This window comes from Phaseolus vulgaris, chromosome 11 (genome assembly GCF_051622355.1).
Source record: "Phaseolus vulgaris cultivar YP4 chromosome 11, ASM5162235v1, whole genome shotgun sequence".
Lineage (NCBI taxonomy): Eukaryota > Viridiplantae > Streptophyta > Magnoliopsida > Fabales > Fabaceae > Phaseolus > Phaseolus vulgaris.
Window position 1 is genome coordinate 3,005,350 of NC_143508.1, and position 26,271 is coordinate 3,031,620.

Below are 26,271 nucleotides of genomic sequence, written 5' to 3' on the forward strand. Positions count from 1 at the left end.
TTTAACACAATTTCTGAGTTGGTTATTTGGATTTTAAACTAATTTTTTTATTTTTCAACTAATTATACTGTAGTTTAATATAAGGTTCGGACACTTCTTTTAAACGAGTGTTGACAATCGTGCGACATTAATAGGATATCAATATTTATATTCGTAGAACATCGACATTTGTATAACAATCATCTAAATACATATCAATAAAATGTTCAATTTAAAAAATTGACAATCATATGACACTTATAGAACACATATATTGGTGAAATGTTTAATTTAAAATTGAGATTAGTATGACACTCATAAAACACATATCAATGAAATATTCAATTTAAAAACTTGATACTTGTATGGCACTTTGTAAAACACATATGGATAAAATATTTAATTTAAAAAATACTTATTGGATTATGATAATTCTAAGAGGCTTTTAACATAATCTTAAAATTCTACTTGTTAATTTTGCTTAATTTAATTTAATATTTGTTTTTAGAAGAAGTGAGTTAGAACTTCCTCTCTGGTGTTAGCCAAGAAACCCTGGTGTAGAAGAGAGGAGTTCTTGAACTTCCACAGGTAAAGGGAAAAACACAAAGCAAAACATGAAAGGGTGAGTGGCGCCATCAAAATGGATCACAGAGCCCAACAAACTCAGAAACCCTAACCGAGTCATTCATCAGTCATATTCTCAAAGACGGTTCAGAATGATTGATGGTAGTGATCATGCAACAGCAGCAGCAACAACAACAGCAACAGCAGAACCCTTCTGCACTGGTGCCATACCTAAAAAATTCCCAATCCTCAACCTCCACCGTCGCCGCCGCAACCGCAACCCCCGCCGCCACTTCCATTAGGTCGCCCTCATCGCAGTCGCCGATCTCCGTCGTCGCTCCCCTCCGCCAACCCCCGCTCTCATCGCATCCGGTGCCAGTTACGGCGGTGGAGCCTGCTTTGACGGCGGTTCCGACGTGTCCGCTGGTGAGAGTCCGCCTCTCGGACATTGGCCCCTATGATGGGGCACCGGCGGGGCCGTATCTGAGAGCAATGGAGGCGCTGTGCGGGTCTCTGCTGCGGCACAATGCCGCGTTGATCGAATTAGGGAGCGAGGACACTGCTCTGATGCGATGCGGCTTGGAAGGTGCAAAGTTGTTTTTCAGAAGTAGGGCCCAACTTGGTGTTGGGAAGGGTAGCCGTGGGGTTTACATGTACAGAGCAGGAAGGTATAAATAAATTTCTCCCTTAGCAATTACCGTAGAAGGAAATAAGTGAGTTAAAAATGAGTTGAGGTTCCTCAATTAAGCTAAGATTAAGTTTTGTACTCTGTTTGGGTGGACTCCAGAAGTACTTGTAGGAGAAGATTATGTGAGCACTTGAATAAACTATATGTAAGAACTTCTTTATAAGATTGACTTATATGTAAGTTAACTTGAAGAAGTTCTCTTACATTAGTTTTTTCTTGAAGATGATTTTAACTTATGCATAAGTTAATTTTAACTTGAGAAGTTATATTTAGTTTTTTCATCTCCTAAAAGTACTTGTGAAGAACCTTATTTAAATAGATCCTTTAGCTTTTTGTATAAGTTAGATTTGATGTGAAAGTTTCTATAAGTTTAGGGAAGTTGATTTTAACATATGAGGGAAGCTTAATTTATTTTTGAAGTGCTTACAAGCTTAAATAAATTTTCAATCTCAATTCATGAATTTAGTGTTCAATTGTCTTGTATTGTTATTTTTTTATTCAGTGATTGTTCATGGGGAAGTTTATTCAGATAAGGGTACTAGTAGTTATTGCTTGATCGGTTTGGGGCTTTAGTGTTTTGATGGAAAACTATTGTTTTGAGACAAATGATATTTGGCTTAATCCTTTTTTGTTACTTTTATTTTATGGTTTCAGGGCTTTGGAGGATTGGGATTATTCTCCCCCCTGCATGGCTGATATTTTTAGATGCATGGGAAAGGCATCTCGATCTTCCCTAAGTGCCATTGCAAGATATTTACGTCTTAGAAGCGAGTAAGGAATGGATATTGTGATGGAGGACCTTCCTTTTTAGTTTAACTGCATTGTTATTGTGTATTGGCTGGTTGTTCATTTCTTTCTAGTTTTTTGAACGTGTGTGTTTTTGTGCAGTGTTTTTAACCATTTGCTCGATGATGCTCCCTTGCCTGCTAATGAGGTGTCATCGTCAGTTCTTGTTGCGACATACTCACATTCTTCTTTGCAAAATGGAAGAGGTGCCATTGGCGGTGGTAAGCCTACCATGAATGGTGAAGTTGAAAAGGGATTGTTGACGTTGATATCTTCTGACACTCCTGGTCTTCAGGTGTCTATTAAATTTTGTATAGATGAAAAGTAGAGTGTTCAAGTGTCTTAGTTCACCAAAGAAAAAATAATTGGCTTTAGGTCCCATAAAATTTACTGTCTCGTGCTATCCTCCAATATTTATTTTCTAACCTTTGGGCAATTTTGTTTGGTGACAAGTTAAAGCTTGGTGATTTTTGAGTTGATTTATCTTCCAGGTTTTATAAACAATCTCTGTTTTCTTCTCTAGATATGTGACCCCAGTGGTCGCTGGTATCTGGCTGACAGTGGTTCTGGGCCTGGAGATCTTTTACTGATAACAGGCAAGGCGCTTAGTCATGCTACTGCTGGTCTACGTCCTGCTACATCATATAGAGCTTCTCCTGATTATTTTCTGAGTCCTAATGGGGGAGGAAGGTACCAAATATATATATATATATATATTAAATTGTTTTGTATTTGTAATGGTTGATAAGATTTCCAAGGAACTTATTTAGGTACTTTCTTGAGTTTTGTGTAGGACTTCTCTTGCATATAGACTCATGCCACAGGGAAATGCTATATTAGATTGTTCCCCAATAGCAGCAGCTGGCCATGTTATTCCCCAAAAATATGTTCGAATTTCTGTAAGCCAATTTATGGATGAGCTTGCTGCTGAAGAATTGATAGGCAGCAGATGTGATAATGCTGATGTAAGTTATCTCTCCTACTGTTTTATTTTAATATGCATCATGGAAGTCCTCCACACTCATCATGATTGTGAAAATAAAGTAAAAAGGAGGTACAAAATTAATCCCTTGTGTATGATGAACACATAGGGTTATGTATTTATAGATAAGAAACATACAAAAAAGTATGGGCTAAACCCATTACATCTAACACTCCCCGTCATGAGAAATTTTGTTGTCTATAACTGAAGGTGGCATGTGATTAATGAGATAACACACATTAAGAACATCACCCCAAAAACGTTGAGGAACCTCACCATGTATTAAAATTGTGTGAGTTGTTTCAACAAGATGTCTATTCTTGTGCTCGACCACCTCATTTTGTTAAGGTGTATAAGCACATGAAGTTTGATAAAGAATGTCACGAGACGCCATACAATTTTTAAAAGAATGAGAAAAATACTCATAGGCATCATCATTGCACAAGGTTCAAACAAAAACTCTAAATTGATCTTTAATTTCATCGTAAAAAGATTGAAATATAGAAAACAACTCAAAACGATTTTTCAATAAAAACAACCAAGTACACCTTGAATAATCATCAATAAAAGTAACAAAATACTAAAATTCTAAATTGGACTTAACATGACTTGGTCCCCAACTGTCAAAGTGAACTAAGGTAAAAGGAGATGAAGCTTGTTGCGAGCCACTACTAGGAAAAGAACTACAACTGTGTTTCCCTAATTGACACGACTCACAAGACAAACTCAATGACTTCGACAAACTGCTGCATCTTGGCAAGACTAGGACGATCCAACTGAGCATGAAGGAGAGATGGAAAATCCATCACGGTGCCAACATTTGTAGATGTCCATAGGTGATAAAGACCATAAGATTCACATCTTGAGCCAATCATTTGTCTCGAACTTTGGTCTTGTAATTGTAAACAAACATAATTTTTGGTAGAAAAAACCACACAATTAAGGGACAAATGAAACGACTAATGGATAATAAGTTAAATGTAGAGTTAGGGACATAAATAACATTATCAATAGATAAAGAAGGAAGAATATGAATAGTCCCAACACCATGTGATGAGACCCTAAAGCCTTTTATGGTAATATAAGGTAAATAACCCGAAGTAGACAAAGAAGAGAAAAAATATTTGTTACCAATAATATGTGTGGCACCTGAGTCTAGAATCCAAGGGCTAAGAGAGCTTGAATGAGTTTTGACGATCCTAATACCATCTGAGAAATTCATTGAAAATAACAGGTTGTCCTAAGGTATCAGTTGAAGTAGGGCCCAAAGTAGACGGTTGCGAAGGAGCACTTTGGATAGCTGCATCAGATTGAGGAGGAGGACCATGGAAGACATAACACTTGTCAATTTTGTGACCTAGCTTGTGACAATGTTCACACTTGTGATGTCCTTTGCCTGGCTTGCAATAAATGTATGAATCATGCATAGTGGCAACAAAAGAGGCCATATATGAAAAGGAGAGAGAAAAACCTTAGAGGAAATATAAAAACCCTAAAAAAACAAACAAACTCCTAATGGATGACAAGGGCAGATCCAGAACGTGGATGACAAGGTGATCTTGACTCTAGTAATTGCCTCCGAAAAAAGGTTCAGGCACGTCGCCACACGCGACGGAAAGCGGTGGCTGTGACGTGCATGGAGAGGCCCATGAGGTCGTGTTGGAGCTCCAATCGCTGCAATCTTTGCGGCGTGGTGGTCGCTTGGGCGAGACGATCTGGAGGGAGGCGCGACGATGGGAAAGAATCACCAGTGAATAGTGGGTTCACCAGGAAGTCAAGGATTTTACCCTAACTCTAGATACCATGTAAAAATAGAGTAAAAATGAGGTTTAAGATTTTAATCCTTTGTGTATAGATAAGAAACATAGTTTTACTTATAGATAAGAAACATACAAAAAGTATGGGCTAAGCCTATTACATCTAACAATGATTAGATAAACAAAATGAGACTCTAACCATAACATATGGAGGTGTAAAGTGGCACCTTTCAAAATACTGCATTCTTCTTTAGCCAACCCTAATACTTCTAATATATGTAAAACTATGTACTAATCAAAATGTTGGCATTCATATCCCTGCCAAATGTAACTCTCCAGCTGCATAAACCACAACAGTTCGTCTTCGACCAGATCCAACAAGATTCTTTCTAATATGAAATATCTTAACAGAAAGCAGAAGAGTACAGTTCACAACAAATTAATCTAAAACATTGTTTCATTGTCTTTTGTAATATTGTTTTTTACCTCCTATTTCACCAAGAAAGGCTTGGATAATACTTAATGCACCTAATAAACTTTTTTGATTATGGCTATTTTGTTTCACTTATTTGTAAGTAATGTTTACCCGTGTAGTAGTTTTGTCGTAAGCTTATTGGCATATGAGGATCTGGTTAACCATTGAGTTGAGGCTAGCTATTCAGAAGATCGTAATGGTCTTTTTCTTGTGTCCCTGACATTTTTAAGAGCTCTTATATAAGTAATATTGGCTCTTCATGTCAAACATCTAGCACAATTTTTCTGTAAGAAAATATTTTCTTTCATGTATGTGGACACTTATAATAATGCTTATATTTTCAGGTTGCAGCTCAAAACAGTATGAACAAGGAGCCATCATTAAGAAGTGTTCTATCAGATCCTTTATCGTAAGTGTAGTTTAACACATTAACTTCAACACTCCAACTGATTTAGCAGTTTGTTTGAGAAGTATGTTATTCATGCTATATTTCTATATGATTTGTTATTACCACTGTTGTTGCAATAGAGAGAAAAGTTTGAGATTTACATTGGAGGGAAAGTGAAAGGAAAGATGAGTTAGAATTTTTGTCTCAAAGTCAGCTAGTTTTCTCATTTTCCTTTCACTTTCTCGCAAACCAAACAAAGGAAAAAAACATTGTTATACATGTTTTCTTTCTCTTTTTCTTTCTTCCCACTTTTATCTCTTGCAAACATAGTGAAATAGTCTCATATCATAGTTCTTTTTAAGTTTCTTAAAAATAACAGTTGCCATAACACAGGAGTTTATTAAAACTTAAAAATTAATAAATACACTGTTTGAGAAATACAGAAAAACATTATGCTAATTTTTGCAATGGATTGTGTGTAATGTAATTCCAGAAATACATGAGTGACACCATCCTGTTTGAGCATTGTGTGCCAAAGCTTTGGGTTGACACTTTTTTTTGTTCTTTTGTGTATTTTTAAATCTTACATTCTGAAAATTATTTAGTGCACCATTTTCCTTTGTTTATTATGATCCGTATGCATTTTTTAATAGGACATGCAATGAATTTAAGGATATGGAAATAAACTATTATCTTTGTTCTGTCCTTATTCTTACTTTCTCCCTTAGAAAGTTAGTGCTATGCCCAAGGTTTTCTAATTCATTACACTGTCCTTTTTCTGTTGCTATTGGCTATGCTACTGGTACGAAATGATTGTTTATGACATTTCCTATGGAGCCAGAGTTAAATTGTCACATACATGATGTTATCAATATCATTAATCAAATTTTCACAATGTAATATGGATAAGAGCAAATCTTCTTTAACATTTAGCTTCCTATGCTGCATAATGAAGCTATAGATAACATTGGGTTAAAGAAAACTGGAGAGTTGGAAGTTGGAATGTTGTGTTGGTTTTCAAGGCACTTGACTTGTTTGTTACAGCAATTTAGTTATGGATCTTTTAATATCTAATTCAACATTTGTGAGTTTTTGTTCGTACTCTCTGGTCACATGTTAAGCTTTTCTTCTTAATTTGTATGTTGGGTTATTGCCTCATTTTGTATCCTTTTCACTTATTATGGTTATGTTTAAGGATGTACCAAGATCTAATTTAACTCTGATATCTATTTTAATTCCCTCTTTCAATTTTGTTTACCAGTGGCACATTCCTTGAAGATGCCATGTTTGTCTCATGTGGACATTCTTTTGGTGGTCTTATGCTGAGGAGAGTCATTGAAACAGTAAGCAGGACTCTTTCCTATCACAGTCTTCTAGAACATATATAGGTTACATCTCTGTATTAAGAAATATGTCCCATTGCTGATGAAAGCTACACTTATGCATTTGAACCATCTATGGACTTAGTAGGACTTACATGAATAGCAGTCAATAGCAGCATGATCGACCATCCCTGTAAAAGCTATAGTCTAATTCGATCCTAAGTAGTTTTATATTACACAATATGTGTGTTTATATATTTAGAGGGGGGATTAAATTACACCAAGAGTAAGAGTTAATTTTCATCCCCACACTTTATTTTTTAATTTATTGGTTCTAATGAATAACTCATCTTTAACCTTTAGATTAAAAGAAAATGAAGGGCGAGGATGAGAAGTAACTTCCCTTCTCGTACACACATACGTTGCTGAAAATATAAGATAAAAAATACCAAATTTTAAAACATTCTAATTAAAACTTAGCCCACCCACAATCCATGATGGCCATCCACACATTGTCAAGCACTTGAGGGTTCAACAGGGGGTGGGGGTGGTGTTTGCAACACGACGTGATGCTGCCACAGTGACACAATTGCACATGCTTTACTAGTATGCTTACCAGAGTGCAAAGATTAAATCTATGCTGCTGTCTGGATAATAAATCTGTAGATGTTAGGAATGAAAGTTGGTGTAAAATTTGAATTGGTGGGTGGGTTGCTTACAATATTGTGAATAATAGTCATGAATTCAGTGTACTGAGTGGAATCACTAGTTAATACTTAGATTTGAAATTATCTGAAACCTTGTGCAGTTGTTGAAATTATGGAGCATACTTGTTAAGATGTAGAATCCTTGACAAGATCTATTGGCACAGTCACAGTTACATACAGATAAAGAAAATATGGGAGTTAGCAGAACATCCCAAGTTAAAAAGCTTAAATATTACATTGGTCTTCTAATTGTTAACATTTAATTTCTATAACAAAATATTAACTACTTTAAGCTAATTAATGCCTTCAATTTTACAATTAAATTCAGTATCAAATTCTACCAGATATTTGTTTGCTGTGTATTTAAACTTGTTTTCTTGGTATTTGTACCTCCATGCATTTTTGTATTCTTATTTTGGTTGTACCCGTGTTGTCTCGTTTTTATTACTTTCCATTTTCATTTTCATTAAATTTTTAGATGGGAAGAGCCAAGAATCATACTTACAATGATTGTTTCTGTCGCAGTCCAGATGTACTCTCTGCAATACAGAAATTGAAACTGGTCCTTTGATCCCTAATCTTGGTATCTTCCATTTTCTACCGTAGTTTATATGTTATCCATCTACACAATATGCATTAATACACAGATTATATATCGCCATATTTCTGGTTTTGCTACGTCTTTTTTGTGCTTTTTGCTAACTGTTATGTTTTTATTTATTTAGTTTGTGACAAAATAATTTGATTTCCTTTTCAGCTCTTAGAGCTGCAGCTGCTGCTGTCAAGCATGAGGATGAACGGAGGTTATTTCGTAATGCTGCTCTCCGAAAGCGGCGGAAAGAAATGGGTGATCAAATGGATTCAATGAGAAGAGTGAACAGGGTATACAACTTAAGTATCATGTATTTTTTTGCCTTTTCAATCACATTATTAGCAAATGTTCAAAGAAAAAATAGTGGCAGAAAACATTCTTATATCTTAGAAGAAAAAATGTGAAGCTATACATTAAATGTGAAACAACTGACAAATATACATCGGTCATTTTTATTCAAAGTTAATTAACAGTGATTAGGAGATAGCATGACATCTTAAGTTGACTGTGTATGGTATGATTTACCTAGAAGGATCTTGGAATGTTTTATTCAGCTTCTTTTGTAAGTGGCGCTATGTTTTATATATTACTTCAACAATGACTAGGAGAAGCATGGCTGAGGTTGACTGGAATGTGACGGTTCCAGAAATGTACTTTATAAAAATGTTATTTAGCTTTTTGTTAGTTCCATTCATAAAATAATATCTAGAAATGTCCTGTTTTTATGCAGAAATTCCAGATTTGAGATTCAAATTTTTGTAGAACTTTTATTCACTAAGGTTACCTAAGATTTGATTTGAAATTTAATACCAGCAACTAGATAGTGCAATCTTTGTGCTGATATTTCTTGTTTTCATATCTTATGTTGCTGTTAGTGGCAATTATTTTTAAATTCCCTGCAGTCAGAGAGAATAGTTAAATATGGTTTCTGGTATTTTCGGGAGAAAAGTTATTTATATCGACACTCAAATGTTCCAGGAAAATGGAGATTTTAGTGCTGCTGATGGACTTCAGCGGGGAGTGCAATATCCATTCTCGGTAAATGAGAAAGTCATTATTAAGGTAAACATTTTCAGTGTTACATTTTCAATTTTTTAACAATTAATGTATTCAAGGGTCAGTGAAATCATTAACAACCAATTTCTACAGGGTAACAGAAGAACACCAGAAAAATTTGTTGGGAAAGAAGCTGTGATTACATCTCAGTGTCTCAATGGCTGGTGAGTTATCAAGAAGAATGAACTTGTAAAATTTGCTTGTAGTCTCGGTATAATTTGAGATATAAGTTACCCTTAATGTTGAAATATTTATATAAAAGCTTTACTTCCTTGCACATTACATAATTAGCAGGCTTCTTTTATGCCTTGGCGAATTTTCCCATTTGGGTGTCTAAGGGTATTGAGGTTTTTGCTTGGTTTCATTGTATCTCATACTGTCTTCGTCACCTACCAAAATTACCGTCGCAGGTTCCTCTGTTTATGGATAATATACTTAGGTATCCTCTTCGATTGACTTATAAAATTTTTGTATACCCGTATGAAAACAAACAGTCACAATCAAGTGAATCAACTCTTTATTTCTCAAATTCTCTGAAAGTTTTTACTCTGTTGCGATATGTCGTTTTAAATAGCCGAACCTGGTTGACTTGCTATCCCATCTAGTTTTATTAGCATTGTAGTATTTCATGCATACATTTGAGACAATTATAATGTTCTATTTTTGAACGTGTAGAATATTATTGGTGTGTGGGATTTTTCCGTTTATAATGTTTTTTACACTTTTCATACTTAATTTATATCACTTATCTTATCATACTTCCTGAACATTTTTTGCAATATTAATTTGAGCAGGAAAAGAGTGGAAAAGTAAAATGCTCATTTAGTGTTGAACTTTGGTGCAGGTATTTGCTCAAGATTATTGAAACTGGGGAGAATGTCCGTCTGCAGTACCGTTCTCTTAGGAAGCTCTTAATCTCATCAGTGGACCAGTGTCCCTCACTACCAATTCAAAATACCAGCTCTTAAAATAGATTTATTATAGGTTTTCTTCTTTCTTTTTCCTCCACCCGAAAAAAGGGAAACTTTTGTAGTCTTTGAAGCAAAGAATTGATTGATCTGTTCTTGATCTTTGATTGTAAAGAATTACTATGACCGGTCGGGCTCCTTACAGCGCGTGATAGAGGTTTATATGACTTTTGATGTATCAACGAGGTTATTTATGTAGATGCTAATGCTAGGTCGGCTTATAAGTATTGTAAAGAAAGCAGACAAAGATAAATTAGATAGCATGTAAATTGTAGCTTTTACTGAAATGGATCATAAGTTTAATTTTTTGTTGCCATAATTCAGTTTTTGTAGAATGAGATGTTTCTTTCTTCTGTGTTTTAATATCTGTGTTTTAATTGTAGATCGGTAAACACCTAAATTCTTACCCTAGTTGATGCTCACAAAATAATGCGACCAAAGAACAAATTCATTGTTTACTTGGACATATTTCGTGCAAAAGGTAAAATGCTATAAAAACGGAAAATGCTCATTAAAATTTGAATTGGAATCTATTGAGAGTAGTCTTCTCTTACTGTTTTGCTGCTCAACTTTATTTTGGCACTGGCTATATTGAAAAGCGTTTTCTCTATACAAGCAGTTCAGTGTCAATGGCTATATTCACTTACTGGTAAATGATTCAAATTTCTATCATGTTCAAGTAATTCTCTCAAGGAACGGGCACGCACAACATTAACAGCCATTAATACCAATATATCCCCTGAATCAGAGACAAGTTTGCTATAAATTTAATATGAATATTTTTCTTACATTAACTAATATGAATGCTTTTCTTATATTAACTAATTTTACATCAATATGAACAATTGAAAAAAAGAAGGGAAGAACCAAAATTATTGTTGCCTAGGCCTGATGCCAAGTTGCCATAAGAAACGTTAGAACATGCATCTGGAGATGTTAAGATCCAAGTATAATAAAATTCCAAAATAACGAAATTCACCAAAAAGTGGTGCTCCTGCGGCTATGAACTTTTCCCACGCAGTGATCTGAAATCCAGTGACTAGCATAACATTTCAACTCACCAATGCTTTCCATTCTATTTGTAGATCCACTCGTTGGCACGAGCACCTGACTCATCCATATCTATAAAAATGCTTACTGCCTGCACCAAATAATCAGATATTAGAATGTGCACAGACCAGTTTTTCTGGTCTTGTCAGCCAAAACTTATGTCTAGGATTATTGCCAAAACTTACACTTCTTTCAGAGTTTTTTCTTTATAGCTCTTATTTGTTCATCACCAATAAAGGTTAAAATGGTACTACCTCTAATTTGCATGAGCTGGTTTGCATTGAGCAGTCATTGTTTTATTGTTTTTCTTATTTGTGTCTTTTGTCTTTTCTAAGAAGGATGCATATCATCCTCTCACCATACAACATCTAGGTAAACGTACGAAAGAAGAGCATAATTTTACCTTCCCTATTCGAGGTCGTTCCTTTGACTTTTCTAGGCTGTTCCGAATATGTGAGACAGCTCCCCAACATTTTAAGGAGTTTGCAACATCATCAAGCCTCAAAATATACTCTTCTTCAGTCAATGGGAAAGATCTCTAATAGCAAAAGGATATTGGACATACTGAAATATATCATTACGTGGATAACACCAATGTATACAAGCAATTCCATAGTAGTACAAAAAGCTTTTAATGACCATGTACTTCAGAGCACAACCAAATGCATGGTTTAGGTACTCAAAATCAAACTGCTTTATACCAATGCTATCTATGAAATTGAAATGGTAGAAACTTTTGCCTTTTGCTTTTTCTTCTGTGCCCCTTTCTAAACTTATAGAAGGCATTAGCTGACAAGTGAAAAGTGCAGGGGACATTCATTTATGCAACAGAGTCAATAACAACATCAACTCATTATGACAAAAACTATAGGAAAAAAAATTGTATCTAGTATTTTCCTTTTTCTTTCTTCTTAATATCCAACAAATCGTACATTTCATTTGAAAGGAATCTACTCAAGTCATGTATCATAAGCAAAGATAAGATGTAGCACATAATTTTTAATACCTGCTCCATGTACTTCCACATGACATTCATCGCAAGGAGATTTCTTCCCATGAATTCCTGTCACAGATTATGTTTAACAGTAGAAGATCAAACCATGTCTTAATTCAGCAATTTATCCAGTTTCAAAGAATCAAGCAAACACCAAGGAGCTGATATAATGCTCCAAGGACTTGGTAAGTAAAATGTGAAAATAGGGGATAAACCTCATATACGCATATGAAGTTTCAAGAACAAGGACAAGTATATAATTTGAAGGAAAAAGATAATGCAACAACATTCAAGAACAAGATGCTAGAAACTTTTGAACAATAATTGTACTTTGGAAGAAAAAAACAAGTTATTATATATGTTGAATTTGTCATGCAGGACAAGTAAATCTCACACAAAATTCCACCTGTTTAAAAACTTACCTTCTTTATCAACTGAACATCATAAGACCTCCCATATTTGTTCCTAATAAGAGTAGCAAGGTCAAATCCACTAAAAGTGGAATCATCTCTTCCAACTATTTTCTCGAGATTCTCTCTAAGAATTTCACTATTCACCTGATGCATATTTCAAAAGAGCCAGACTCAGATGTATGCACAACAATGGAAAGTTGATACTTAATCATCATTCTTAGGACTGAGTCTGGATTTAACAATTGAAAAACAACTTTACATGAAGGTAAATTCATCAACTATATTACATAAAGAAAGCTATAAAAAGGAGCATAAGGTAAGAAATATAGGAACTAAGTCAGAAAGGCTGACAAATTAAAGGATAGAAAAATGGTATTTCTAACATACAATTTCATCCGGCCAGTTCATGAGACTTTAGAGGAACGAAAAGGAAAGAAGAGAATAGAGGTAAAGGAGGAGTAAATGCTTAAGGTGCCATGGTGAAATATTGTAGAATCCAATGAATTACATGTAAACAGGATGAAAAGTGAACATACTCCTCCCATTTCACCGTTCTGGGGTTTGTTCTTGTCAATGTCATCTGAATCAGAAGGATCCTTGTTGCTTCCTGAACTGGAAAAAATGGGTCTGCATTTTCTGGGACTATGACCGTATTTTTGAGCATGGTATCCAACATTAAGGAAGTCCAATCCTCTAAAAAATGGAGCCTTATTAATGCTTGCTTTGTCACCATGATCCTGAATTCTAAGGGGCCAACTACACTGGTGGGTGGACATAATGTTCATCGTGTCCTGTACTCACTTTATTAAAAAATACATAGAAAGTGAGAAACACTGTCAGATACACACACAAAAAGAAAGAACAGACATATCATTTTCTTAGTTTTTGCAGACAAATCACAAAATGCTAAAAGAAGGTCACAAACATCATGAAGTAGATACAAAATTTGATAAGACCAGTTGAAACAAAAAGCCAGGAATAATAGTAGACTACTAAGAGATGGACTTTAAGCCTAACTCAATCTCATAAAACCGGTTTATGAGGTGAGGTTTGCACCTATTCATATATTATAAAATGCTCTAATCTCTAGTCGTCGATGTGGGATCTCCAACATACCGCTTTCACGCCGAGAGTGACAACTCGTGCATGAGACAACATATTATGGGTGGTTCGATAACGATCCGATAGTGGCATGATATGTCCAACAAACTCTCACTATGTTCGAAATAACTCTGATATCATATTAAGAAGTGGACTTTAAGCTTAATTCAAGGTGAAGTTTGCATTCACTCATATATTATTAAATGCTCTAATCTTTAGTCTCCAACATAGACTGAGACAATTTTTACTCTGATGAAATAGACGAGCTTATAAGCAGGAATTTAGTTAACAAACATCCATCCTAACTCCATGCAGAGAGTACATCAAAGAGATCATCGTAATAGAGAAATGAACAGAAAATGCTAGTTCGATATTGAAAGTTGTTTTGTTTCTTCCTTTCATAAGCCAATACTAGAATTCCAAAGGAAGATTATAAAAAAACTTCACTACAAACTAAAGTAACTAACAGAATAACACAGATAAAATACCCATACTACTTATGTTCAAAACCATACACATACATGCTGTAAATCAACAATAGCTTTATTGAACATGTAAAGTACATGTAGAGAGCAAACCTGGTGGTGTTGGTGAAAGACAGAAAAACAGGAACTTTTGGAACGAACAACCACCCCTTTGGTTAATGTTTCTTAAAACCTTTTATTTTTTGATGGGTCCTATATTAACAAAACTTAAGAAAATATTAATGAGGTGAGAGTGTGAAAAAGATAAACTAAGAAGAAACGGGAGGAACAGCATAATGTGGATATTGAAGGTTGTTGTGGAATTAAGAGAACAAGAACCTCACGTTTTGGTTGTAAGCAAAGCCAACCACAGGTTGCCATGTGCAAACCTCGTGGTTGCTTAAGCATTCCTAACACGCCACGGGCAAAAAACATGTCATTCGTTAATAACCAGCCACGTCTCCTTACACAGTCACACCCTCTTTTCTTTTTAAATTTAATTACGAAAATTATTTTAATTTATTATTGTTTTTTAATATGGAATTTATTTGCACAATAAATTTTCGAATTACAAAAAAAATTGTGTGGTGTAAGGAGAATATTATAGTTTTTATATTTCATTGAAGTTGTTATTGTTACAAAATGATAAAGAAAAATATTTGTTCTTGTAATCATGATCTTGATTTGAACCACTAATTACTTAAAATTACGTCTTTTTAATGTAGTAATTATGGTTTTGAAAATATCTTTGGATTATACAAGCTCATGTAAAAAAAAATATAATAGTATAATAATTATATTTATTTTTCATTTGAATAAGTATCTAAAATATTATGACATACGGAAGAAAAGACCGCGTGACTTAAACGGTTACAATAAATTAGTCAGTTCATTATACTTTTATTTAAATATTTAAGACTATAAATACTTTAATTCTCTAAAAAAGTAGATATATCTCATTTGTTTAATTACTTACTTACAAAATTATTTATATTCTTACTGATTTGAATATCGAAAAATCTTCTACATTATCATTCAGCAAAATAGCTTGAAAACGTACATACTCACCTTGAAAAAAGGACAAAGCAACTCAATAAAAACATGTATAATTTATAATGTTAATAGTTGAAGTTCATGATTATGTATAATTTAAAACTATAATAGCTAAATAATGAATTTCATAACATGGAAAAAATAACTAACTAAAAAAAATGATATTGTCGATTATATAATTTAAGTCATGGATTTAAAATATGAAATTATAATTTAAAAGTAAGAAAGTGAAATATGTAATATAATTATAAATTCAAAACATATTTCTGAAAATACATTCTTATTTGCGTAAAGTAGAAACGCATTGCATAAGAAAAATCTATATTCATTATAGTTTGATGGTTTATTCAAGCATATTCAAGGTTTGTTCTTTGTTGAAATTTTGTTTAATTTAGTTATTAAGTTTGTTTTCCTTTTTATTTGATTGAAACTTGAATAGATATATTCATTCTTTTATTTTATTGAATTTTTGTTGAAGATTTATACAATACAATATTCAAGAAAGTAGACGTGGTAGTTTAAATGTCTTTTTTTCAGTGGTTTTGGTTGGTTAATTTAATTTTGAAAATTTGTGATTTTTAAGAAGTAATAATTAGTGTAAATATTAAAAAATGAAAGATTAAATTAATACTTTTATATAGTCAATCAAATTAAAAACATTATGACTAAATCCTCTGACATTAAATGAATGATAATTTCTATTCAATGTGAATAAAATCTATCTCCAGATAATGAAAATTAATAATACCAATACAAGTGTTTTTGTTTAATAAAAGAATAAATAGATGTTATAAAGTGAATGAAAAGCATATCACCAAGGTTTTTTATTAAAAAATATTTCACATTTTATTTTTTATTTTTTTCTTCTTTTTTTATAGGGCATTTTATTTTAAGATTATGATGATTCAATTCTTATATTATTACTAAGTGAAATTTAATCATAATTCAACCTCATAAAACCGACTCATCGTGGGATCTCCAATACACTTTCTCACGTCGAGTGACAACTCGTGTATGAGACAACATATTATAGGTGATCCATAGCAAGTAACACAATAGGTCCAACAAACTCTTGCTAGGATAGACTTTAAATGACTATAATACCCTATTACGAAGTGAACTTTAAGATTAATTCAACCTCATAAAACCGACTCATGAGATTTTCATCCAAATATTCTCAATTTTCCCATAATGATAAACTAAATTAAACAAACTAAATTAAACAAGAGTTAATCCAACTCAATCAAATTTTATATGCCTTTTGAATCATGTAATCACAAAATTAATTAGAAGAATGAAACTAAGAAACCAAAATTATATAAAAGAATTAAACAATAGTTAGTATATTTGTTATCAAGGTTTTTTTTTCAAAGAGCAAAGCTCTTATATTGTTTTTGTCTTAAAGATCCCAAGAGTGAAATCGTTACTGTTGTGTGCAGGGATTATTTGGCGGGAAGAAGTGTGGTTTGCGTTGGGAAATGGTGAGAATGCAAAGGTGAATTGAGATTTGAAAAGTGAGAAGAGAAATGAAAGAGAAAGAGAAAGAGAGAGAAGAAATTGAAAAGTGGATTGAAGGAGATGAGAGTGGGGCGGAGATGCTGAGCAGAGTGAGCAGCGTGCGGCCGTTCGTGTTTCCTCCGCCGCTGCATAGGGTTCCTCTCCGCGTCGGCAACGTCCTGGAGCTTGTGGGACCCTCGCCCTCCGCAAAAACCCAAATTCTCATTCAAGCCGCCATCACTTCCGTTCTCCCCAAACCCTACGGAGGCCTCGACCACCTGGTCCTCTTTCTCGACCTCGATTGCCGCTTCGACATCACGCGCTTCTCCCAATTGCTCATTCATCGCATCACGCCACACGGAACGGATTCTTATGATCAAGCCTTGTACGATCTCTGCATGGCCCGTTTTCTGTATGTCCGTTGTTACGATAGCTTCGAGTTTCTTCACACTCTCAGGGTAAACCATTTTTCATTTTTATTATTTCGTATGTTTTTGTGATACCAATCATACAATGGAAATGTACTTTTGCATTGCATTGCTTGTACTTCCTTGTATCCTAATAGGCTTAGTTACTCGATACTTGGCATAATCTTTTAGATGTAAGTACACTTGTAGAACTAAAAAAGATTATGAATTACATGGTTGAATCCACTTCAAAAGCAATGCTTAGGTAGGGATGAACATTTCCCAACTTGGCTAGCCACCCAGCCCAGAGGTTGATTTGGATAGGTATGGGTTTTGAAAATAGATGAATACATTTTTTAAGACGGTTTAGGTTGTGTTGTAGGTCGTCTTAACCTGGTTTGACGTTAATATTCTCTTAGAAAATATATAATTTTTTGAACAATTATACATTATTAATAATTTTCTTATATTTAATAGACAATGTTTTTATAACAAGATATTATGAGGAATTTATTTATTTATAATATAAAATATATCATAACTTAAGTTTATACTTTTTTCTATTTTATGATTTAATTTGTTATTAACACTTCCCTAAAGGAGTGAATCGAATACAAGTTCCATGAGTATACATACATTGATTCTATTTTATGATTTAGTTATAGATACTGATACGATTTATATATTACATTAAAAAGGTTGGGATGACCCAATTTATTCCATTTATTTTGAGTCTTGATTGAGTTGTGTTTAAATTTAAATAGACGATATAATCAAAATTGAGGTCAAATTAGGATGATGATAAGCCGAACCCATCTCTTGTCACCCTTATGTGTAGGTAGAGACTACTCTGTAAAGACTGTGGAGGTATAAAAATCAAATGAGTAATTAAACCATTTTATTATAACTAGGATCTCTTTCTACACTGCTACATCAGTGTTTATTATTACTTCTGTTAATGTATCCTATTCCTTTTGTTCTGCAACAGACACTGCACTGTCGCTTAGAGAAGGAGAAAGAAGTTCAAGGAGTAGGTGTCCATCTGCTCATGATTGACAGGTTGGCTTGTTCTTGCTTTTTTCTTGAATGATCAACTTTGTAATTTGTTATGATTTGTAAACTGCTCTTATTTTTTGGTGGCTTTTCTATTTGCTGAGTCTAGTTGTGACCTTTATAATTATACTATTATTAGTTCGGTTGGCTCATCTTACTGTAAAACATAAAAGTCTTTTCTATTCCGTGGTTTAACGTTGACTGAGTGAACTGTATTTGGCAGCATTGGCGCTTTTCATTGGATGGATCGTGCATCAATGTTCTTGTCCCAAAGAGAAAACAGCAAGTAAGTTATATATATGTTGGTATTTCGTAGTGGATGGCGGCTGCGTTTTTTGGCCTCATGTTTTAAAGTTCTCATAGCATTGATTAATTCAGAATTCTCAATCTCAAATGATCAAATTGTCCCTCTTTACCTTTCTTTTAAGTGTGAAAACGTGTAGATGCAAAGCAAGCAGAAACATATGTTGATTTTAATTTGCAGATATCATGTGATGCAGAAAAAAACTTTTCCTTCAGACTGTGTCAGAAGCAGTAGTGCAGAATATTAGAAAACTTCTTCAGGTGTACCCTATGCTTATTATGGCTACAAAGTCAGTGATTTTTGGGAGTAGACATTCTACAGCTTCAAATGAGATCAAAGGGTGAGTTCTATAATGGTTGCGGAATTTAAAACACGATCCTTTCAATTTCCAGAGATAGAGAAGCTTGAAGAACTCCTAAATTTCACCTAAAATCTTGTATGATAAGCAATATATCTTTTGAGATTTTGATAATACCTTTCAATGTGTCGAAAGCATGAACATTTATTTGGTAGAGTTGTGGGTTAAGGAGGAGTTGATCCATTGCAAGGGTTATTAATCGGAGAATCATTGTAATTGATTGGTTGCTATTAATTATTAGGAGGCTGGTCATGGGGTAATTGATTGAGAACAACACTGCCATATTCTTTATCCTCTAATGTAAATTTATGAATGGATTTCTCGTATTTTCAGAAGGTAATAGGTGTGGTGGTGATAGTTTACTTAACCATTGTATTAGGGGTTTAGCTTTCATTTGGCGGGGGATACTCCTCCTTGCATCTCTTATGATTGTTGTAGAGATAGACGTGGTCTTCTACATTTTAGGTTTTCCTAATGGGTTTGGTTTGGTCTCCTTATTTTTGTATTCCTCTTTCATTTTTTAATAATATGAAGAATGCTGCATATGATTGGTACAAGTTGTAATTTTAACCTAGTTAAGATTATAACCTGTTTAGTTATGCAATAAAATTCTCATCTTGATTTTAAAAAAAGTATTTGTGCTCACATAAGTTTTCTTCCTTTTTTCTCTTATAAGTATATTTCTCACACCTCTGGCCTGATTTCCTTGTCTAATATTTTTCAACACATTATACAGCCAATATAATTTAGTGAAACCCAATCTGCCTTCATAGTTTACTTGTCAGGTCCTTTGCATTTGCAATGTCCCAATATTTTTTGTATCCTTGTTTTTGCTATTCATTGATTAGCCAATAATAAAACATAAGGCTGTATTATCTGTTCTAATCTCAGTTTTACTTCTTGATTTTATGTATGATGATACCTAAAACAGGAACGTGGAAGAAAGATGTTCAAAAAATATGACAAGAAACCATAAAAATTTTCAGCATCGTGAATACATGCCATCTGTGTGGCAGGTAGAAGTTTTGCTATCAGTACATCATATACTTTTGTCTTGCGTGTCCCATGACCAACTCTCCTAAGATCTTATGTTTTATTGGTGATGGCCTAAAAATGGTATGATATATGAAATATTAATTAACAATGATAAAAATGGAAGGACACTAGACAATAATAGTAGTGCTGGGAGAGAGATGGGAAAGGAGGAGAAAGTGAGAGTAATATCTTAGATATTGTTTTAACAGTTATGTAAATAACTTGACGCCTTATGTCTGGCATAAAATGAAGATATTTGTAAACATTTTCTGGAAAAAAGTTTTTGATAGATAACTAACCACAATTATCTTTATTTGTACTATAGGTATATATATTCTAATAGGACCTGGATGTGAGCCAATATCACTGGTTTCTGCTTTTGATTATAATTTAATTATGTATGACAATATGACAGTCATTAAATGTGAACGCAGTTGTTTTCAGAAAGAATCTTTTCTAAATATTGAGTATTGATAAAAAGTGGTACAAATTTATGAGCTGGCTGCTGTTATGGCTTCTCTAATGCATTTTATTTTCCTGGGTAGAAGAAAGGGGCCAGAATTAATTCCTTATGCTTTCTTTTTGTTAATTTCTAATATGCATGCTTATTTTTTAAATTCAGTTTTAAGATTTCTAATTTGATACTGCTCCTTCAACTGTCCCAGTCCTTTGTTACACACAGAATACTTCTCCATTCTTCAGGTTTGGACACCATTGCCACTATTACAATTGAGAATTACTTTTGTCATCAGCAATGATATCAGCATATTCTTGCCTTTCAGATGAGCATCCTGGTACAACCAATCATCAAAACTCTTCAATCTACTCGTTGGAATGGTTATTGCCAAGATTGAGTTTTCCAGATAAGATTGTAGTGAAAGATGTAAGAATGTGATGTGTGGATCATTGTTTTTGGACAACTCTAATGTTATTTATTAAACTTTGTTTTTTTGTTGGACTTAGTTTTTTATTTGTTGAGCTTGTAGGCTGGTGTCTTTGTCCAATCATGAAGTACTTGTTGTGAAGGGATGTCTATGTGACGCATTATCCTTGCAATGGCAGGTAACTAAATTACTGTCATATGCCTTCTGAAATTTCTAAGTATATTGTCACTATCATTATTACTTTAGTAGTCCTCTTACTTATTTGCTTTCAAATTTTTTATTAAACGTGTTGTTAGTTGATGTAATACAGATTCACTATAAGAAAAGAGTGTGACTTGGCTGGAAATATTGACAGAGATAGGATCCAAATCAAGTATTGTCAAGTTCACCTGTGATTAATTTTATATGCCACATGAGAAACTAAAGAGGAATTTCATTCCATTTAGCTGTTCCAGAAAGAATGATCTTTTTTCAAACATGTACAATGGGATAAATATCCCATCAAGCATCAAGCATTTTCTTGTGTAAAAACGTAATTATTGTGCAAAGTTCAATCACACGAAATACTAGAAGCTTCACGGGCTTTCTGCTGACGGTGACTTATTCATACTCATATATAGCATGAACTCATCCTTGAAGTTGAACTTTATTTGCCTTCCATCTCGTTTTCCTGCTTATGATTTTGCTTACATTTTTCATATCTGCTACCATAAAATTCTGATGCTTCATAGTTCATATCATGAGTATTTCGGACGCAAATATATTCTTTGTTTAGAAAAAGTATCTTTCTATTGTTATTTTGGAGAACCCCTTAAATATATCTTTACTTTTTTAAGTGATCACTGCATTATTCTTAATCTTTGTAGGTATCAATTATTTTAGGTTTTGTTTGTTATGTGCTTTTAGGACGTACAGAAAATGATAAAGGTTGAATTGGAAGGGTCAAGTTCATCCATCTTTGATAGCACATTTGCAAAAGAAGGGAAATGATTGCAATGATTATAGAATTTCCATCAGCCCCACCACTTTTTATACCCTTTTGGAAGAAAAGCAATTACTTTTGTGGGCTCCACTCACCACATATTTACATACATTTCATTCATTCTATTTGCGTTTTCATTCTTTCTTATTGGAAAAACCTAATGAAATTAGGAAACATTTTTCTTTTTCTACCCTTTTGGAAGGAAATCAATTAGTTTTGTGGCTCCACTCACAACATATTTACATACATTTCATTCATTTTTATATTTGCGTTTTCATTCTTTCTCATTGTAAAACCAAAAGAAATTAGGAAAATTTTTCTGTTTAACCAGACAATACCAATCGTGACGTGAGTGATAACTCCTCTACTTGTCTCTTTGTCTTCTTTCCTTTCCTTTTCCCTGTAGGGTATAAACCAGAGGCTAACAAACTAAAAGGTTAATTTCCTTTCCTTACAAACTAAAAGGAGTTGCTTTGAAACATATCATACAGAACTGTTTCCTGCTCTCTTTCATTATTTTTTATTCCTATTATTTAGAAAATATCCCAAGCTTACAGATGGATTAAAACAACGAAATCCAAAGAAATAAAAACTTTACTACCCTTAGCACTTAATACACAAGAACATTGTTTCTCTTGTTCACAGAATACTATCCAATAATATCGATGTATGCAATGAAATCTCTACTATTTGATTCCATATACGGCGTTGAAGTTCTAAAGCAAATATAAGATGAAATTACAATTACAGCTTTTTACAATTCCAGAAATACTATAATATCTTTTGATAGAGGTGGAGAGTTACACAAGATGAAGATATTCAACAAAATCTTGGTGAAGATGAAGTACGAGCAGGATCAAGCAAGAACAACTTCGATACATGACCGTTCATTTCCTTGTGTAATTTCGCCAGTTCTATTACTCCCCATTGCATCTTGTCCATGTTCAGTTCCATGTCTTTGCTCTCTTGGGTGAAGCTGTTTCTGGTTTTTTCTTTGTATATTTGGGAAGGTTTAACCCTTGGAGTCTCAGCTACATAGTCGATTGTTGGAACTTTTGATTGTTGAGAAATAAGAGCCTCCATTGCAACCCTTGGAGGTATTCTGGGGTTCTTGGCCATATCTTTACTTGCTTCAAAGCTGAGTTTGTTGTAATTAAGACATCTACACAGTCTCGATCTTTCCTCAAATGTGATAATTGGGTGTGACTGCAAAATCATCATTGGTTCAGAAAGTAATACTTATATATAGTAGTAAAGAAAAGAATTTTAATTCTACCTGTAGTAACAGGTGAATGCTGTCACGATCAGTTGGAAGCAAGAATTCAGAATATTGAGATGAATGAACTTAGTAATAACAGTTTTTTTAAAAAAAATCAGAAATACTCTCTATATTATCAGTGTTTAGAAATTATTACATATAACAAGTTTATTGATTTTTATAATGATTATCTTCATCATATTTACCATGAATTTTTATTGGTAGGCAATATATAAATCTTTATGGTGAGATTGTAGAAATTAAAACTATATTTTTTACAGTAATTTCTCCGTTCTAGAATACTTTTGAAATTGAGGATTTATTATTAGAAATGCACATTTTTCCACTCCCCTTTTTATGTAATGGTAAACACAAACTTCAGCAGAAAGCCACAAAAGAAAGGTGAAAGAGCCAAAATACGGATTAAAATATTTTTAGCATGAAATTTTGACTCTAGACCATCCAATATAGTATTTTTACAACTGAAGCACCTACTGGTAATGCTGGGGAATGCTCTTAGAAAGATGGGGGGAAATAATTTGAAAGTATAGGGAAATGTTTAAAATTTTATCATATAATAAGATTGTATGTATTCTGGCCCCTTCCTTGTTCTTTCTTTCTTTCTTTTTTGGTTGATTGCATATGGCACATAATACAGTCATATGAATATGTTTATATAATAAAAAACTATATGTATATATGTATGTATAATAGAACTAATTAAAAGGAAGAAGAAAAGAAAAGAAAAGTGAAACAACTTGAGAATAAAATAAAAAAGGGATTTTTATTGTTTTTTGTACAAATTTTAGTGTCAGAAAGCAAAATAAAAACTAGGTACTGTAATATTTTTGTAACTATTTATAAAAACTAGAAATAAAAAAAAATGCTTTCTCAAGTAAAACAAGTCCTACTACTATCATCTCTTTGATCTTTTTCATTCCTATGACCATTTAGGAAGATGATGCATATGAAAAGCAAGGGAAGAAAGAGGGTGTGTGTTATTCACCTGAAGATAGATGTCAATGGCTTTATAGACTCCATCATAACAATCCCTTGCAGAATCTGGCAAGCATTCTGCTACTCCAAGAAATTTAGAGATCTTGAGGTTCTGGTCAGGGGATATCTCTCTCAAATACTTGTCAATTAATCTACCAACCCTTTTCACTTTTTGTAAACACATTCCATCATCAGCACCATTGATATCAACAAATAGCCTTACCAATCTTATCACCAAATCAATATCATAATAAACTCCCATGTCATGCCCAGAAACTAGAAGATCATCCAGTGTAGCTTGCTCAATCACCCCACCAATCACTTTCTCCAATTCAGTTCTAACATCTCTACTCAACCCAAATTTGGACACAATCCTTAAAACCCAAAAAAGGCCTCTGCAAGAAAAGGTCATTCTTCCAACAGATATGACCCCGTAAGTTGCTGTTTCTGCAAGAGCAGCATACTCATTGTTGTTTCTGCAATCAACTGCTCCGGTTTGAGTGGCTATTTTCAGATAATGCAACAGAAATCTTGTGAGGATTAAATCTTTGTTATCAGCTTTGTAAGCTCCAATAGCCTGGATAAGTTTCTCAATGATGTTTGGTGGAAAAGTTGCCAAATCATCAAACCACCATGCCTTGCGTGACAAAGTTGACTTGATTTTTTCTGGGGTAGTTTTCTTGGATGAAAAAGAGAAACTTTTATCAGAATTGGTTTCTGGCGAAGAAGATGATGATGAAGCTGAAGGTGAGGACATGAGGAGGTTTGAATCTGAATTCTGGACAAACTTGGCTAAGACACTGATGATCTTCTCCAAGAGACCATAGCCATCTGCATATGTATAAAACTGCTGGCAACTCTTGAGAATCACAAGTATGTCATCCCATTTCCAGTTGAAGATTCCCTCCAGAAAAGTTTCTGTTTGTTGCAGCAGATTGTTGTTGAGTACCTTCTCTGTCATTCCAAGATAAACAGCACAACAGTAGAGGAGACACACATTAGCTTCAGTGATTTGGATTTTTCCATCATTGTAGCAGAACATTGAAACTAGCTCAAACCCTTCTGGTCCTCCAGGGAAATCATTGATTCTAATCCCCAACTCCTGCTTCACATGACATCTTCTCTTTCTGTTATTCAAGATTTTTTTCAACCCTCCACAGTATTTTGAAATAACCTTCTGCAAAATAAACAATCTAGTGTCACCTCACCATAACTTTTCTATGAAATATCAAACTAGAAAGAGTCAGTGAAGAACAACACCAGTGCATACCTCTTTCAAAAGAAATATCTGCTGACCATCGATGTTGATTTGCAAGTCACAAGCCTTCGGCATAGCTACTTCTGCATTGAAGGAAAACAGATAAAAAAAATGGTTCTTTTGGATATGCAGATAAATCTCCTTATCATCCTACTGTGCCCTGGTTTTATGTTATCAATTCATATTCTAATCCAAATAGGTGTTTAATATTTTATACGCTGCACAAGGTTGCATCATTCCAAACTCACCCAATTAAACTATGAACAAGCTTCAGCCACAACATTGCAACATCATTCACACCCCTCTTATTAACTTCAATGGTTTCTCACCTCTCTTTTTTATTCTTTATATAATGATTTGTGTATTATTAAATGCGTTCTTTTGTGCCGTGAGTGAACAGTGCTACTGATAATGTTTTAGTTTTGGCTATTTTATGACAGATCCCATGTACATGTCCCCATCTGTGACAAACTTTTGGTAATATTGTAAACGTGGAGGCACAGGAGCTAGCAAGCTACACACCTATGTATATATTTTTTCCTAAACTACCCTATTGTTCCATGCAGCCAACAAGTTGTTGTACCTTGTGAAATAATTGAAGAAGATCACATAAATGTTTTGGTGTATGTGTGTTGGTCGAAGGAATAGCAAAAGCTTATGTGAAGATTTTGTCTGTTGCAGAAACAGTGTGTTGAAGTGAAGAAGTGGTAAGCCAAAGTATGTTTGCTGATATTTTAGTATTTCTCATTTGTGTTTGTCACGTAATGCAATTTGGCTTCTCTGCCTCTTGATACACTTTCGTAACACGTGAACATGGACCCTGGAACGATTACAGTACTTTTTCACAAAGATTCTAGATAAAAGAAAATTATATATTTGATTAAAATATAATTATCTTAT

At 33.7% G+C, this 26,271-nt stretch overlaps 4 protein-coding genes across 23 annotated transcripts; 2 read left to right on the forward strand and 2 right to left on the reverse strand.

The window, feature by feature from the left end:
* The first annotated feature begins 452 nt into the window (after positions 1-452).
* Positions 453-10,583, forward strand: LOC137830746 (RING/U-box superfamily protein). Its single transcript, XM_068638285.2, has 12 exons — positions 453-1,211; positions 1,886-2,002; positions 2,120-2,312; positions 2,541-2,707; positions 2,811-2,982; positions 5,576-5,640; positions 6,881-6,962; positions 8,174-8,231; positions 8,406-8,530; positions 9,219-9,302; positions 9,390-9,460; positions 10,141-10,583. Exons 1-12 carry the CDS (start codon positions 703-705, stop codon positions 10,262-10,264), a joined length of 1,767 nt encoding a protein of 588 aa, XP_068494386.1. The 5' UTR covers positions 453-702; the 3' UTR covers positions 10,265-10,583.
* Positions 10,584-10,985: 402 nt separating this feature from the next.
* Positions 10,986-14,706, reverse strand: LOC137830892 (uncharacterized). The gene is made up of 6 exons (XM_068638330.2): positions 14,401-14,706; positions 13,258-13,521; positions 12,731-12,865; positions 12,321-12,377; positions 11,718-11,852; positions 10,986-11,405 (listed from the first exon to the last, which is right to left on the reverse strand). The coding sequence occupies exons 2-6, from the start codon at positions 13,504-13,506 to the stop codon at positions 11,340-11,342; spliced, it is 642 nt and encodes a 213-aa protein (XP_068494431.1). The 5' UTR covers positions 13,507-13,521; positions 14,401-14,706; the 3' UTR covers positions 10,986-11,339.
* A 1,982-nt stretch (positions 14,707-16,688) lies between these two features.
* XRCC2 (homolog of X-ray repair cross complementing 2 (XRCC2)) lies at positions 16,689-23,073 on the forward strand. Of its 19 annotated transcripts, none has more exons than XM_090297101.1 (9): positions 16,689-17,294; positions 18,232-18,302; positions 18,520-18,582; positions 18,781-18,940; positions 19,890-19,974; positions 20,659-20,695; positions 20,776-20,876; positions 20,980-21,055; positions 22,626-23,073. In XM_090297101.1, the coding sequence occupies exons 1-4, from the start codon at positions 16,866-16,868 to the stop codon at positions 18,845-18,847; spliced, it is 630 nt and encodes a 209-aa protein (XP_090153227.1). In that variant the 5' UTR covers positions 16,689-16,865; the 3' UTR covers positions 18,848-18,940; positions 19,890-19,974; positions 20,659-20,695; positions 20,776-20,876; positions 20,980-21,055; positions 22,626-23,073. The 19 variants fall into 19 exon arrangements, with proteins under 19 accessions (XP_090153227.1, XP_068494888.2, XP_068495641.2 ...); XM_068638787.2 differs by having other exon boundaries at positions 18,797-18,940; XM_068639540.2 differs by lacking the exon at positions 22,626-23,073 and adding an exon at positions 22,266-22,295 and having other exon boundaries at positions 18,797-18,940; positions 20,616-20,695.
* Positions 22,436-25,775, reverse strand: LOC137830968 (BTB/POZ domain-containing protein At1g50280). 2 transcript variants are annotated; one of them, XM_068638518.2, is made up of 4 exons: positions 25,620-25,775; positions 25,384-25,454; positions 24,124-25,290; positions 22,436-23,065 (listed from the first exon to the last, which is right to left on the reverse strand). In XM_068638518.2, exons 2-4 carry the CDS (start codon positions 25,444-25,446, stop codon positions 22,679-22,681), a joined length of 1,617 nt encoding a protein of 538 aa, XP_068494619.2. In that variant the 5' UTR covers positions 25,447-25,454; positions 25,620-25,775; the 3' UTR covers positions 22,436-22,678. The 2 variants fall into 2 exon arrangements, with proteins under 2 accessions (XP_068494619.2, XP_068494551.2); XM_068638450.2 differs by having other exon boundaries at positions 25,384-25,725.
* Between the last annotated feature and the right edge of the window lie 496 nt (positions 25,776-26,271).